Genomic DNA, 11,519 nt, shown 5'->3' on the forward strand with positions numbered 1-11,519 from the left:
AAAGGACGGCCTTCCACGGAGAAGATGTAGCCCTGACTGCAATTAATGTGTCCTGGGCCAGTCCCCTTGTGCAGTGCACAGCCTGCACAACCCTTGGTGGTTGCCTGAACAACGTGCTTGCTAAATATTTGTTGACTGATGGAAGAAATTCATGAACTTAATCCTGACAAAAAACCTCAGAGGTTTATTTTTTGAGACAAGGTCTGGCTCTGTCGCCCAGGCTGCAGTGCAGTGGTGCAGTCTCGGCTCACTGCAGCCTCCCAGGTTCAAGCGATTCTCCCATCTCAGCCTCCGGAGGAGCTGGGATTACAGACGTGTGCCACCATGCCGGCTAATTTTTGTATTTCTAGTAGAGACAGGGTTTTTGCCACGTTGGCCAGGCTGGTCTGGAACTCCTGACCTCAAGCGATCCTCCCCACCTCGGCTTCCCAAAGTGCTGGGATCACAGGCGTTAGCCACCTCCCGGCCCCTCAGGTTTTTTACCTTTGAGTCTATGAAGGCTGCGGAGTTCACGCCCTAGGGAAAGAAGGAACCCGCTGGGTGTCAGCTCCTGCCTCTAGGGAGGGGACCGCGGGTCAAGGGTGGAGCCTGGGCTCCATAAGGAAGGAACTAGGGCTGAGGTCTGGGGAACTGCCGCGCGTTCGGGGGCTTTTGCCCTGCGGAGGAGGCGGGTGCAGGTGTGGGTGCTGAGCCGCCCGCCGCCTGGAGGGGGAGACTGAGCTTCAGGACACGCAGGCCGCAGCGAGGACCCGGGCCCCGGGGACCCCAGGTTCGTCTTCCCGCGGCAAGGGTTAGGGGCCGGGCCGAGAGGGACGGCAGCGGGGTCCGGGACGGGGGTGGGGACCGAGCGCAGAGCGTGACGCGGCGGCGGGGCCGGAAGGGGCCCAGCGACGACGACGCCGAGGCCGTAGGCTCGGGCCGACCCGGAGCTCCGCCGCTGCGCCCAGGTCGCGGCCCCGGGGGGACGGGCGGCGGGCGTGTGGGGAGCCGGGGTCTCCGGCACCTGGGCGTTCACGGAGCCTGCGGGCGCTGCTCCAAGCGGCCAGGGGTAGGGGGCGCGGGCGGCTGGGCCCGGACTTCGACTGGGGGCCTGGCCCCGGGGCCACCCAGGCGGAGGCTCTGCGGCAGCCGCCACCCCGGCCACATCTCGAGGCCGGCGCCGGGTTCGGAGAACTGTCAGGGGACCTCCAGGCCCCCACACGCCTGCGAGATCCGGCGCCTGCCTTTCCCCAGCCACAGTTTCTGTTTCCGAGAAACCGGTGAAGTAACAATGCCCCGAGAGCTTGCTGGGAGGATGGGTGCGGAGAAGGCGAGCACGAGACGCCGGGCCGGGCAGTTGGGGACCCCGATCGGTGTGAGAGGGCTTCCTAGGGCTGGCATGAACTTCCCCACCACAAAATGCCCCGGGCGGGGGCGGGGAAGGGGCGCAAGAAAATGCGGACTGGGCCAGAGACCAGACTTCGGTCACCACGGTAGGAAGCTATTGGTGCCTAGATGCCTCTAGCTTGGAGCCCAGTGACTTTTATTTGGTCTAGAGTCTAGACAGTGCCTTTAGAAGTTGCCAGCATTTATTTATTTATTTATGGCAGAGTCTTGCTCTGTCACCAGGCTGGAGTGCAGTGGCACGATCATGGCTCACTGCAGCCTCGACTTCCTGGGCTCAAGCGATCCTCCTGCCTCAGCCTCCTGCGTAGCTGGGACTACAGGCACGGGCCACCAGGCCTAGCTAATTTCTTTCTTTTTTTTTTTTTTTTTTTTTGGACACGGAGTCTTTGGCGCGATTTCGGCTCACTGCAAGCTCCGCCTCCCGGGTTCAAGCCATTCTCCTGCCTCAGCCTCTGGAGTAGCTGGGACTACAGGCGCCTGCAACTACGCCCGGCTAATTTTTTGTATTTTTAGTAGAGACGGAGTTTAACTGTGTTAGCCAGGACGGTCTCGATCTCCTGACCTCATGATCCGCCCACCTCGGCCTCCCAAAGTGCTAGGATTACAGGCGTGAGCCACCGCACCCAGCCTTTTTTTTTTTTTGAGACAGAGTCTTGCTCTGTCGCCCAGGCTGGAGTGCAGTGGCGCGATCTCGGCTCATTGCAACCTCCGCTTCCCGGGTTCAAGCGATTCTCCTGCCTCACCCTCCCGAGTAGCTGGGACTACAGGCGTCCCCCACCATACCCAGCTAATTTTTGTATTTTTAGTAGAGACAGGGTTTCACCATATTGGCCAGCCTGGTCTCAAACTCCTGGCCTTGTGATCCGCCTGCCTCGGCCTACCAAAGTGCCGGGAATACAGGCCTGAGTCCACGCGCCGGACCTAATTTCTTTTTTTCTAGAGACAGAGTCTCACTATGTTGCCCAGACTACAGGCATTTTTAATTGACAAGTTTTATATTTTTTTCCAAATGCTTAAGTTGCTTCTCAGAACTTAGAAGACTTAGCCACATTGGGTTGTTTTTTGTTTCCATCAAAGCATTTTTGTTTTTTCTTTTTTTTTTGAGACAGTTTTGCTCTGTTGCCCAGGTTGGAGTGCCATGGAGCAATCATGGCTCACTGTGCTCCAGCAGGCTCTTTCTTTCCCTAGAGTGTGACCTCGGCAGGCCTCATGGACTCTAAAGTAGAAAATCTCTGAGGGGCTGGGTTCCGGGGCTCACGCCTGTGAGCTGCTGCAGCGTTGATCTCCTAGGCTCAGGAGATCCTGACGCCATAGCCTCCCAAGTAGCTAGGACCACCGGCACTCGCCACTATGCCTGGCGAATTTTTTCACTATTTATAGAGAAAGGGTCTCCCTGTGTTGCCAAGGTTGCAAAGCATTTTTTATTTTATTTATTTATTTTTTTCGAGACAGTGTCTTGCACTGTCACCCAGGCTGGAGTGCAATGGCGCAATCTCGGCTCACCGCAACCTCCGCCTCCCAGGTTCACACCATTCTGCCTCAGCTTCCTGAGTAGCTGGGATTACAGGTGCACACCACCACACCCGGCTAATTTTTTTGTATTTTTAGTAGAGACGGGGTTTCACTGTGTTGACCAGGCTGGTCTTGAACTTCTGACCTCGTGATCCGCCCACCTCAGCCTCCCAAAGGGCTGGGGTTACAGGCTTGAGGCACCCCGCCTGGCCTGCAAAGCATTTTTCATGAGGCACAAGTACCTCACCTGTTTTCTCTGCCATGTAAAGTGTTCCTCCCTGGGCAGGAGCCAGCATGCACCCACCCTCCTGTTTTCTGAGATGGGAGCTTTCAGAAGACTATGAACTGCTGCTTTGGCCAAGCCTCTATGGAAAATCAGAAGAGGCCATAGCAAAAGGCTGGATGCAGTGGCTCACGCCTGTAATCCCAGCACCTTGGGAGGCCAAGGCGGGTGGATCACCTGAGGTCAGGAGTTCAAAACCAGCCTGGCCAACATGGTGAAACCCCATCTCTACTAAAAATACAAAAATTAGCTGGGTGTGATGGCAGGCGCCTGTAATCACAGTTACTTGGGAGGCTGAGGCTGGAGAATTGCTTGAACCCAGGAGGCGGAGACTGCAGTGAGCCGAGATCATGCCATTGCACTCCAGCCTGGGCAACAAGAGCGAAACTGTCTCGGGGTGGGAAGTAAGAAAAAATAAAAGAGGCCAGCAAGGTTCTGTTTCCCTGCTTGTAGGTGGAGAACATTCTCTCCTCATGTGTAAGCAGATGAGGCCCACCTGAGTGACAGTGCAGAGCCCTGGCTGCCGGCCAACCCTCACCTACCTGGGGCAAGTACCTGGGATCCCCTTAGAGGACTAACCAGGTGCCCCCAGGTAACAGATTCAGGCCAGGGCTGTGGCACTGCTTGAAGTTTTCCAGAACCTGTGTGCAGTGCAGAGGTACAGGAAGGACAGTGTTGAGAGCAGGTTTGTGCTGACAGCAATGCTGACTGAAGCTCTGTGCTTCACTTGGTCCTCCTGGCCCTTCCAGGGTCGGGACAGTTACCCCCTCCTTTTCACAGCTTCCCAACTAGTCACTGCAGACCAGGATTCAAACCCAGGCAGTCTTCTCAGCCACCCTCCATCTGATTTTTGTTTTCCAGCAATCTCCAAGTGGATTCTGGCCTGACACCAAAGGCAGCCCAGCCGGGTGCTGTGGGGGCTTCCCATGGGGTTGTTTTATCACATATGACTTCCAGGCCAAAGTGAGTTTCTGGAGATAGGAGGGTGGTTTCTCAGCGCTAGCCCACCACTAAATGAACATTAATAAGTCTGGGATGTAAAACTGATTTTATATTCTGGCCGGGTGTGGTGGCTCATGCCTGTAATCCCAGCACTTTGGGAGGCCTAGGCGGGTGGGTCACGGGGCCAGGAGATTGAGACCATCCTGATTAACATGGTGAAACCCTATCTCTACTAAAAATACAAAAAATTAGCTGGGCGTGGTGGCATGCGCCTATAGTCCCAGCTACTCAGAAGGCTGAGGCAGGAGAATCACTTGAACCCAGGAGGCGGAGGTTGCAGTGGGCTGAGATTGCACCACTGCACTCCAGCCTGGGTAACAGAGCAAGACTCTCAAAAAAAAAAAAAATTATATTCTAACAGTGAATCCAGAGCATTAAAATAACAGTCACCAAAACCATCACAGAACTTTGCAGACCAAGTGTGTCCTCCACAAAATCTTACAGTCCACCCAACCCACTGGCTTTAAAATTAAGCAATTTTTTTTAAATTGGGGAGGGGCCTTTTAAAAAATGTGTCTCTAAAGACTTTACTATTTGTATTGCACTCTTCTGAATGTGTGTCCCATGACTACTCTTTCCAGTGAGGGGCTACTGTTTACTGGAAGGACCCTCAGCCTCAGAAATGCTCTTTTGTGGGTTTTTTTTTTTTTTTTTTTTTTAAGCTGGAGTCTTGCTTGGTTGCCAGGGCAGGGGTGCGTGGCGCGATCATAGGTCACTGTAGCCTTGAACTCCCAGGCTCAAGGGATCCTCTGCCTTAGCCTCTCAAGTACCTGGGACTCCAGGCGTGTGCCACCACACCTGGCTAATGCAGGGTTGGAGAGGAGTCCCTGGCCTGGTTCCCTGGGGACCTGAGGGCCCACCTCCCTGGTCAGGCTCATAACCACTGTTGCCCCCACAGGCCATGGATGCTCCCCACCCCAAGGCAGCCCTGGACAGCATTAACGAGCTGCCCGAGAACATCCTGCTGGAGCTGTTCACGCACGTGCCCGCCCGCCAGCTGCTGCTGAACTGCCGCCTGGTCTGCAGCCTCTGGCGGGACCTCATCGACCTCATGACCCTCTGGAAGCGCAAGTGCCTGCGAGAGGGCTTCATCACCGAGGACTGGGACCAGCCTGTGGCCGATTGGAAAATCTTCTACTTCCTACGGAGCCTGCATAGGAACCTCCTGCGCAACCCGTGTGCTGAAGGTGGCATGGGGGCAGGGTGGAAGCTGCCACTGGGCTCATTCCTTCCCATCCTTGGGCCTTGGCACTTGCAATTCCCACACTACCTGGAATGTTCTCTAACCCTAAACTCCCACCTCACTCCCTTGATTGCTTCTCATTCTTCAGGTCTCAGTTCAGAGACCTGCCCTGTGCTCCCAATCTAAAAACAGCACTCTCCACCTCTAGCATAGCACCCCACTTCATGCACTGTAACATTTTTCACAAGGCGCGGTGGCTCACGCCTGTAATCCCAGCACTTTGGGAGGCCGAGATGGGCAGATTACCTGAGGTCAGGAGTTGGGAGACCAGCCTGGTCCAAATGGCAAAGCCCTGTCTCTACTAAAAACACACAAAGTTGGGCATGCTGGCCCACACCTACAATTCCCAGCTACTTGGGAGGCTGAGGCAGGAGAATCACTTGAACCTGGGAGGCAGAGATTGCAGTGAGCCGAGATGGCTCCATTGCACTCCAGCCTGGGTGACAAGAGTGAAACTTTTAGTCTCAAAAAAAAAAAAAAATTTTTTTTTCAGAATTTCCTTATTTTTTTTCTGCCACAAACTTCAAGTTCCAGGGGCCAAATGGACCTTGTTTGCCACGCTATAGCATCCACAGTGACACTTTCACATAGCAGGTGCCCAAGAAACGCTCATTGAACGCACAAGAACACTGCAGACCCGCCTGTCCCCCAGAACTCAGCCCAAGCTGCCTCATGTTGACCAAGGGCCCCCTCTGTGCCAGGCATTCGTGGGAGGTCTTTACAAATGTACTTATCCATCCTCCTGTTAGCCCCATTATACAGACAAACAAAATGAGGATCCAGAGGGGCCTGTGATCATAGTTGAAGGTCCCCACCTAGCCTGCTACATTCTCTTGTATTTCCCAGGGTTTTTTCCCTTTTCCCTTCCTTCATTTGGTACCTGCTATGTACCAGGCACCATGCTTCATACAGACACACACACACACACACACACAGAGACACGTAGTTGGGATTACAGGCGCCTACCACCATGCCCAGCTAATTTTTGTATTTTTAGTAGAGATGAGGTTTTGCCATGTTGGCCAGGCTGGTCTCGAACTCCTGACCTCAGGTGATCTGCCTGCCTGGGCCTCCCAAAGTGCTGGGATTACAGGCATGAGCCACCGCACCTGGCCTATTTGTTTTATTTTTAAATTATTTTTTCAGAGACAGGGTCTCACTCTGTTCCCCAAGCTGGAGTGCAATGGCACAATCTTGGCTCACTGCAACCTCCATCTCCTATATATATATACACATATATATATACATATATATACACACATATATATACACACACATATATATATACATATATATACACACATATATATATACACACACATATATATACATATATATACGTGTGTGTGTGTGTGTGTGTGTGTGTTTATATATATATATATATATTTTTTTTTTTTTAAATTAGAGACAGGGTCTCACCATGTTGCCCAGACTGGTCTTGATCTCCTGAGCACAAATGATCCGTCCGCCTCAGCCATTCAAAGTGCTGGGATTATAGGCATGAACCACCATCCACCCCGGACACACCATACTACTTGTTGGGGCTCTAGCAGCAACTGATTTTGAGACCTGGTGTGTGTACTTAAAATCCCCTTGCTATCTCTGTACTCTCTTCATCCTCATTAGGATCCTGGGAGATTGGCCGGGCACGGTGGCTCACGCCTGTAATCCCAGCACTTTGGGAGGCTGAGGCGGGCAGATGACGAGGTCAGGAGATCAAGACCATCCTGGCCAACACGGTGAAACCCCGTCTCTACTAAAAATGTAAAAAAATTAGCCGGGCGTGGTGGCAGGCGCCTGTAGTCCCAGCTACTTGGGAGGCTGAGGCAGGAGAATGGCGTGAACCTGGGAGGCGGGGCTTGCAGTGAGCCGAGACTGCGCCACTGCACTCCAGCCTGGGCGACAGAGCAAGACTCCACCTCAAAAAAAAAAAAAAGTGCCCTGGTGATTGCCTGGGCAGCGCCAGTAGAGAAGCGCCATTGTTTTCTAAGGTCCTCTAAGTTCAGTGTGAAGAGGGTGATCGCCCCCCTGAACCCACCAGGCCCACCTAATGGAGGTCCACCCATGTTACCACAGCGCTCAGCCCAAAGGGTACCTGTTCCTCTACTTAGCACTCTTGCCCTGGGCAGAGGCCACCTGAGCCCTGTGGTGGAACCTTGGTTCCCATGACCCACCAACAAACCCACAAACCCATCCTCTAGGGCCTCCAACCTGGGTTATGTAGTTAACCAAGGGCCTCTCCCTCCTGGACATCTAGGGTGCCATCTGGGTCAAGTAAGCAGTCTGTGTTGGGATGAACACGTTAGCCTTTTTTAAAAAATTATTTTACTTAAAAAAAAGGGGGGGTGTCGCTGTGTTCCCTAGGCTGGTCTTGAACTCCTGGGTTCAAGCAATCCACCTGCCTCAGCCTCCCAAAGTGCTGGGATTACAGGCGCGAGCCACCGTGCCCGGCCTCACATTAGTCTTTGAGGACAGTACTCTCACAGGCCTCTCGTAATGTAATTTTTTGAGAACTGATACTTGGGTATTTCCCAGAGTTCCACTGCAACATGGAAGTGAGGAAGGGGTTGGTTTAGAATTTCCGGTAACACGCCTTCTTTTCTCCAGCTGCGTGTTGGGAGTGAGGCCAGTTTGGGACTGAGTGGGAGGGACAGAGTCAGATCAGAGCTGATATGGTGAGGACAGGTGGGAATGTGTTGGAGGGGTGCTTTGTAGGGGTGCTCCAAGGTGCAGTTGGGGTACATTTGGGCTGGTGGGGTACCTTGGCCACACAATGCCCTTGAGAAGAAACAAGCTGGTTAACCCTTTGGTGTCCACAGTCCCACAGACCTGAGCATGAGCAAGTCCTGCCTCCCAAGAGGGTCACTAACACCAACCACCCTCCCTCCCGCCCTCCCGGGACGAGGTGGGGAGGGCTGGACTTTGGATTTACACAGGGGGTCTCACCTCGGCTTCTGTTCTTCCTAGAGGATATGTTTGCGTGGCAAATCGATTTCAATGGTGGGGACCGCTGGAAGGTGGAGAGCCTCCCTGGAGCCCACGGGACAGATTTTCCTGACCCCAAAGTCAAGAAGTATTTTGTCACATCCTACGAGTAAGGCAAACTGAACCTACCAGGCTTACGTGGAGGGGACAGAGGGTCAGGACACCTTTGCCAAGTCTCAGGCAAAGTCTTCCTAAGGGAAGTCCTCTCTGCGAGGCTCGGGGGAGGTGGCCCCAAAACTTGCCCAGAGTCACTGCTTCCTGGAATCACTCAGTGCTGTGTTCATGGACAGTGGGGGTGGGGATCACTGAAGCAGGCCAGGAGTCCATTGGGCGGTTAAGATAAGCCAGAGCTATCTACAGGCATCCGTCCCGAAGCTAGGAACTTGAGTTTACAAGAGTGCCCTGGAACAATGGGCCTTTGGACTGGGATCAAATGCCGCCCAGGCACAAGTGGGTCAAACTCCCTCCTGCACTGGAGGAGGAGCCAGAGTCAGCCCCAGCCACTGCCTGTCCTGCAGCGGCCAAGGGATACCCTAGGTCCCCAAACCACCTCCCTGGGCTCACAGGGGCTGCCAAGGCCTATGTGAGTGGGGGCCATGCAGAGCACACCCAGGTACGCAAGCCCCCAACTCTGCTCCCCAGAATGTGCCTCAAGTCCCAGCTGGTGAACCTTGTAGCCGAGGGCTACTGGGAGGAGCTACTAGACACATTCCGGCCGGACATCGTGGTTAAGGACTGGTGAGTAGGGTCCATGGCCTGTGTCCCTACACTCTACATGCTCCTCTTACTGCGCTGCCGAGTGAAACGACCCATAGCAAGTGCCCGCTCTGCACAGCAATGTCCTAGAGCCAGGTAGCCCCGGCCTCTGCCCCTGCTCTGCACCCAGACCCTGCGGCACCTCCTGGCCTCCCCACCACCCTGTGATGTAGTCAGCAGGACACAGTAACCCCAGTGTGCAGATGAGGAGGCTGAGGCCCCCAGGTGTGTTGTCATGGACAGTCACTTTTTTTTTTTTTTTTGAGAGAGAGTCTCGCTCTCACCCAGGCTGGAGTGCAGTGGCATGATCTTGGCTCACTGCAACCTCCACCTCCCGCGTTCAAGCGATTCTCCTGCCTCAGCATCCTGAGTAGCTGGGATTACAGGTGCCCACCGCCACACCCGGCTATTTTTTTTATATTTTAAATACAGATGGCGTTTCACCATGCTGGTCAGGCTGGTTTCAAACTCCTGACCTCAAGTGATCCACCCACCTCGGCCTCCCAAAGTGCTGGGATTATAGGTGTGAGCCACTGTGCCCAGCCGACACTGACAGGCACTGGGGCAACAGAGGACCTCAGCCCTCTCTGGACTGGGTGGGAACTCCCTCCTGCACTGGAGGAGGAGCCAGAGTCAGCCCCAGCCAATGCCTGTCCTGCAGCGGCCAAGGGATACCCTAGGTCCCCAAACCACCTCACTGGGCTCACAGGGGCTGCAAAGGCCTGGGTGAGTGGGGGCCATGCAGAGCACACCCAGGTACGCAAGCCCCCAACTCTGCTCCCCAGAATGTGCCTCAAGTCCCAGCTGGTGGACCAGTCCCCTGACCTACCTGCCTCCCCTGCCCCTTTCCCTATTCATCCCATGACTCTTTTTGGAGCTCCTACTCTGTGCACAGAACTGTGCCAGGCTCTGGCTTAGCCGGTGGCAGAAGCAGGACCCCAGTTCTAGGCAGGCCCCAGGGCTGCCAGTCTGAGGATAAAGGGGCGAGGATGGAGGGGTATGCCGAGCTGCAGTGGGGAGAGGTGGCTGGGCTGAGCAGAGGGTGAGCTCTGTGCCAGCCCCATTACACAGGCCACCCCCTTGACTCTCCCACTGAATCCACAGCCTGGTCCATTGTAAGTACGGGTGACATGGCTTGGACAGACCAGGCCTCTCTGGAGGGGTCTTTTGATTTTTGAGGTCACATATTTAGTAGGATGCCCAAAAGGGTCCCTTTTCTCAGATGGGGTAACGGAGGCCAGCGTGGACAGACAGCTTACCTCCGGGCCACAGTGGGGCATAGGGAGTGCTGAAGCCAGCTGGGCCTTGCAGGCAGAGCAGTGTCAGCTGATGGGAAATGAAGCTCCGAGCTCCAATGTGTAGGTCCCACCTGCCCCCACCCCTGGGGCCAGCCCTCAGTGGCTTGGACACAGGGCTCTCAACCCCTCCACCAGGTTTGCTGCCAGAGCCGACTGTGGCTGCACCTACCAACTCAAGGTGCAGCTGGCCTCGGCTGACTACTTCGTGTTGGCCTCCTTCGAGCCCCCACCTGTGACCATCCAACAGTGGAACAATGCCACGTGGACAGAGGTGAGGCCTCACCCACTTGCTGTCTCTACCCACTCCTCCCAGGGCCAGGATGGCAGGAAGCAAAGGACAGCCTCAGGGCCCAGGGTGCCCCTGCTCTCTGGCCTGGAGCTGTTGCCTTCCAGCCTGGGCAGCTCTCTTAGAGGACCTGGCTCCTGCCTTCCCCTCCCCCATCCCGGTGGTCACTTCCTCTCCCTTCCTCCCGACAGGTCTCCTACACCTTCTCAGACTACCCCCGGGGTGTCCGCTACATCCTCTTCCAGCATGGGGGCAGGGACACCCAGTACTGGGCAGGCTGGTATGGGCCCCGAGTCACCAACAGCAGCATCGTCGTCAGCCCCAAGATGACCAGGAACCAGGCCTCCTCCGAGGCTCAGCCTGGGCAGAAGCATGGACAGGAGGAGGCTGCCCAATCGCCCTACCGAGCTGTTCTCCAGATTTTCTGACAGCTGTCCATCCTGTGTCCGGGTCAGCCAGAGGTTCCTCCAGGCAGGAGCTGAGCATGGGGTGGGCAGTGAAGTCCCTGTACCAGTGACTCCTGCCCCGGTTCAACCCTACCAGCTTGCGGAAACTTACTGTCACATAGCTCTGACGTTTTGTTGTAATAAATGTTTTCAGGCCAGGCACGGTGGCTCACGCCTGTAATCCCAGCACTTTGGGAGACCGAGGCAGGTGGATCATGAGGTCAGGAGACAGAGACCATCCTGGCCAACACGGTGAAACCCCGTCTCTACTTAAAATACAAAAAATTAGCCAGGCATGGTGGCGGGCGCCTGTAGTCCCAGC

General features: G+C 55.1%; 1 protein-coding gene and 1 long non-coding RNA gene across 9 annotated transcripts; one reads left to right on the forward strand and one right to left on the reverse strand.

Annotated features, from left to right (window-relative positions):
- Window positions 1–157: 157 nt before the first annotated feature.
- On the reverse strand, window positions 158–1,147 carry LOC131384280 (uncharacterized). The gene is made up of 3 exons (XR_009214961.1): window positions 1,004–1,147; window positions 484–516; window positions 158–346 (listed from the first exon to the last, which is right to left on the reverse strand). It is a non-coding gene; the product is annotated as an uncharacterized LOC131384280 (long non-coding RNA).
- On the forward strand, window positions 619–11,359 carry FBXO6 (F-box protein 6). Of its 8 annotated transcripts, none has more exons than XM_058444468.1 (7): window positions 917–947; window positions 3,635–3,728; window positions 5,082–5,370; window positions 8,394–8,520; window positions 9,054–9,149; window positions 10,601–10,736; window positions 10,943–11,359. In XM_058444468.1, the coding sequence occupies exons 3-7, from the start codon at window positions 5,085–5,087 to the stop codon at window positions 11,177–11,179; spliced, it is 882 nt and encodes a 293-aa protein (XP_058300451.1). In that variant the 5' UTR covers window positions 917–947; window positions 3,635–3,728; window positions 5,082–5,084; the 3' UTR covers window positions 11,180–11,359. The 8 variants fall into 8 exon arrangements, with proteins under 8 accessions (XP_032614819.1, XP_032614820.1, XP_058300451.1 ...); XM_058444465.1 differs by lacking the exons at window positions 917–947; window positions 3,635–3,728 and adding exons at window positions 1,128–1,259; window positions 4,043–4,144; XM_058444469.1 differs by lacking the exon at window positions 917–947 and adding an exon at window positions 1,141–1,259.
- The last annotated feature ends 160 nt before the right edge of the window (window positions 11,360–11,519 follow it).

This window comes from Hylobates moloch, unplaced genomic scaffold, assembly GCF_009828535.3.
Source record: "Hylobates moloch isolate HMO894 unplaced genomic scaffold, HMol_V3 SCAFFOLD_9, whole genome shotgun sequence".
NCBI lineage: Eukaryota > Metazoa > Chordata > Mammalia > Primates > Hylobatidae > Hylobates > Hylobates moloch.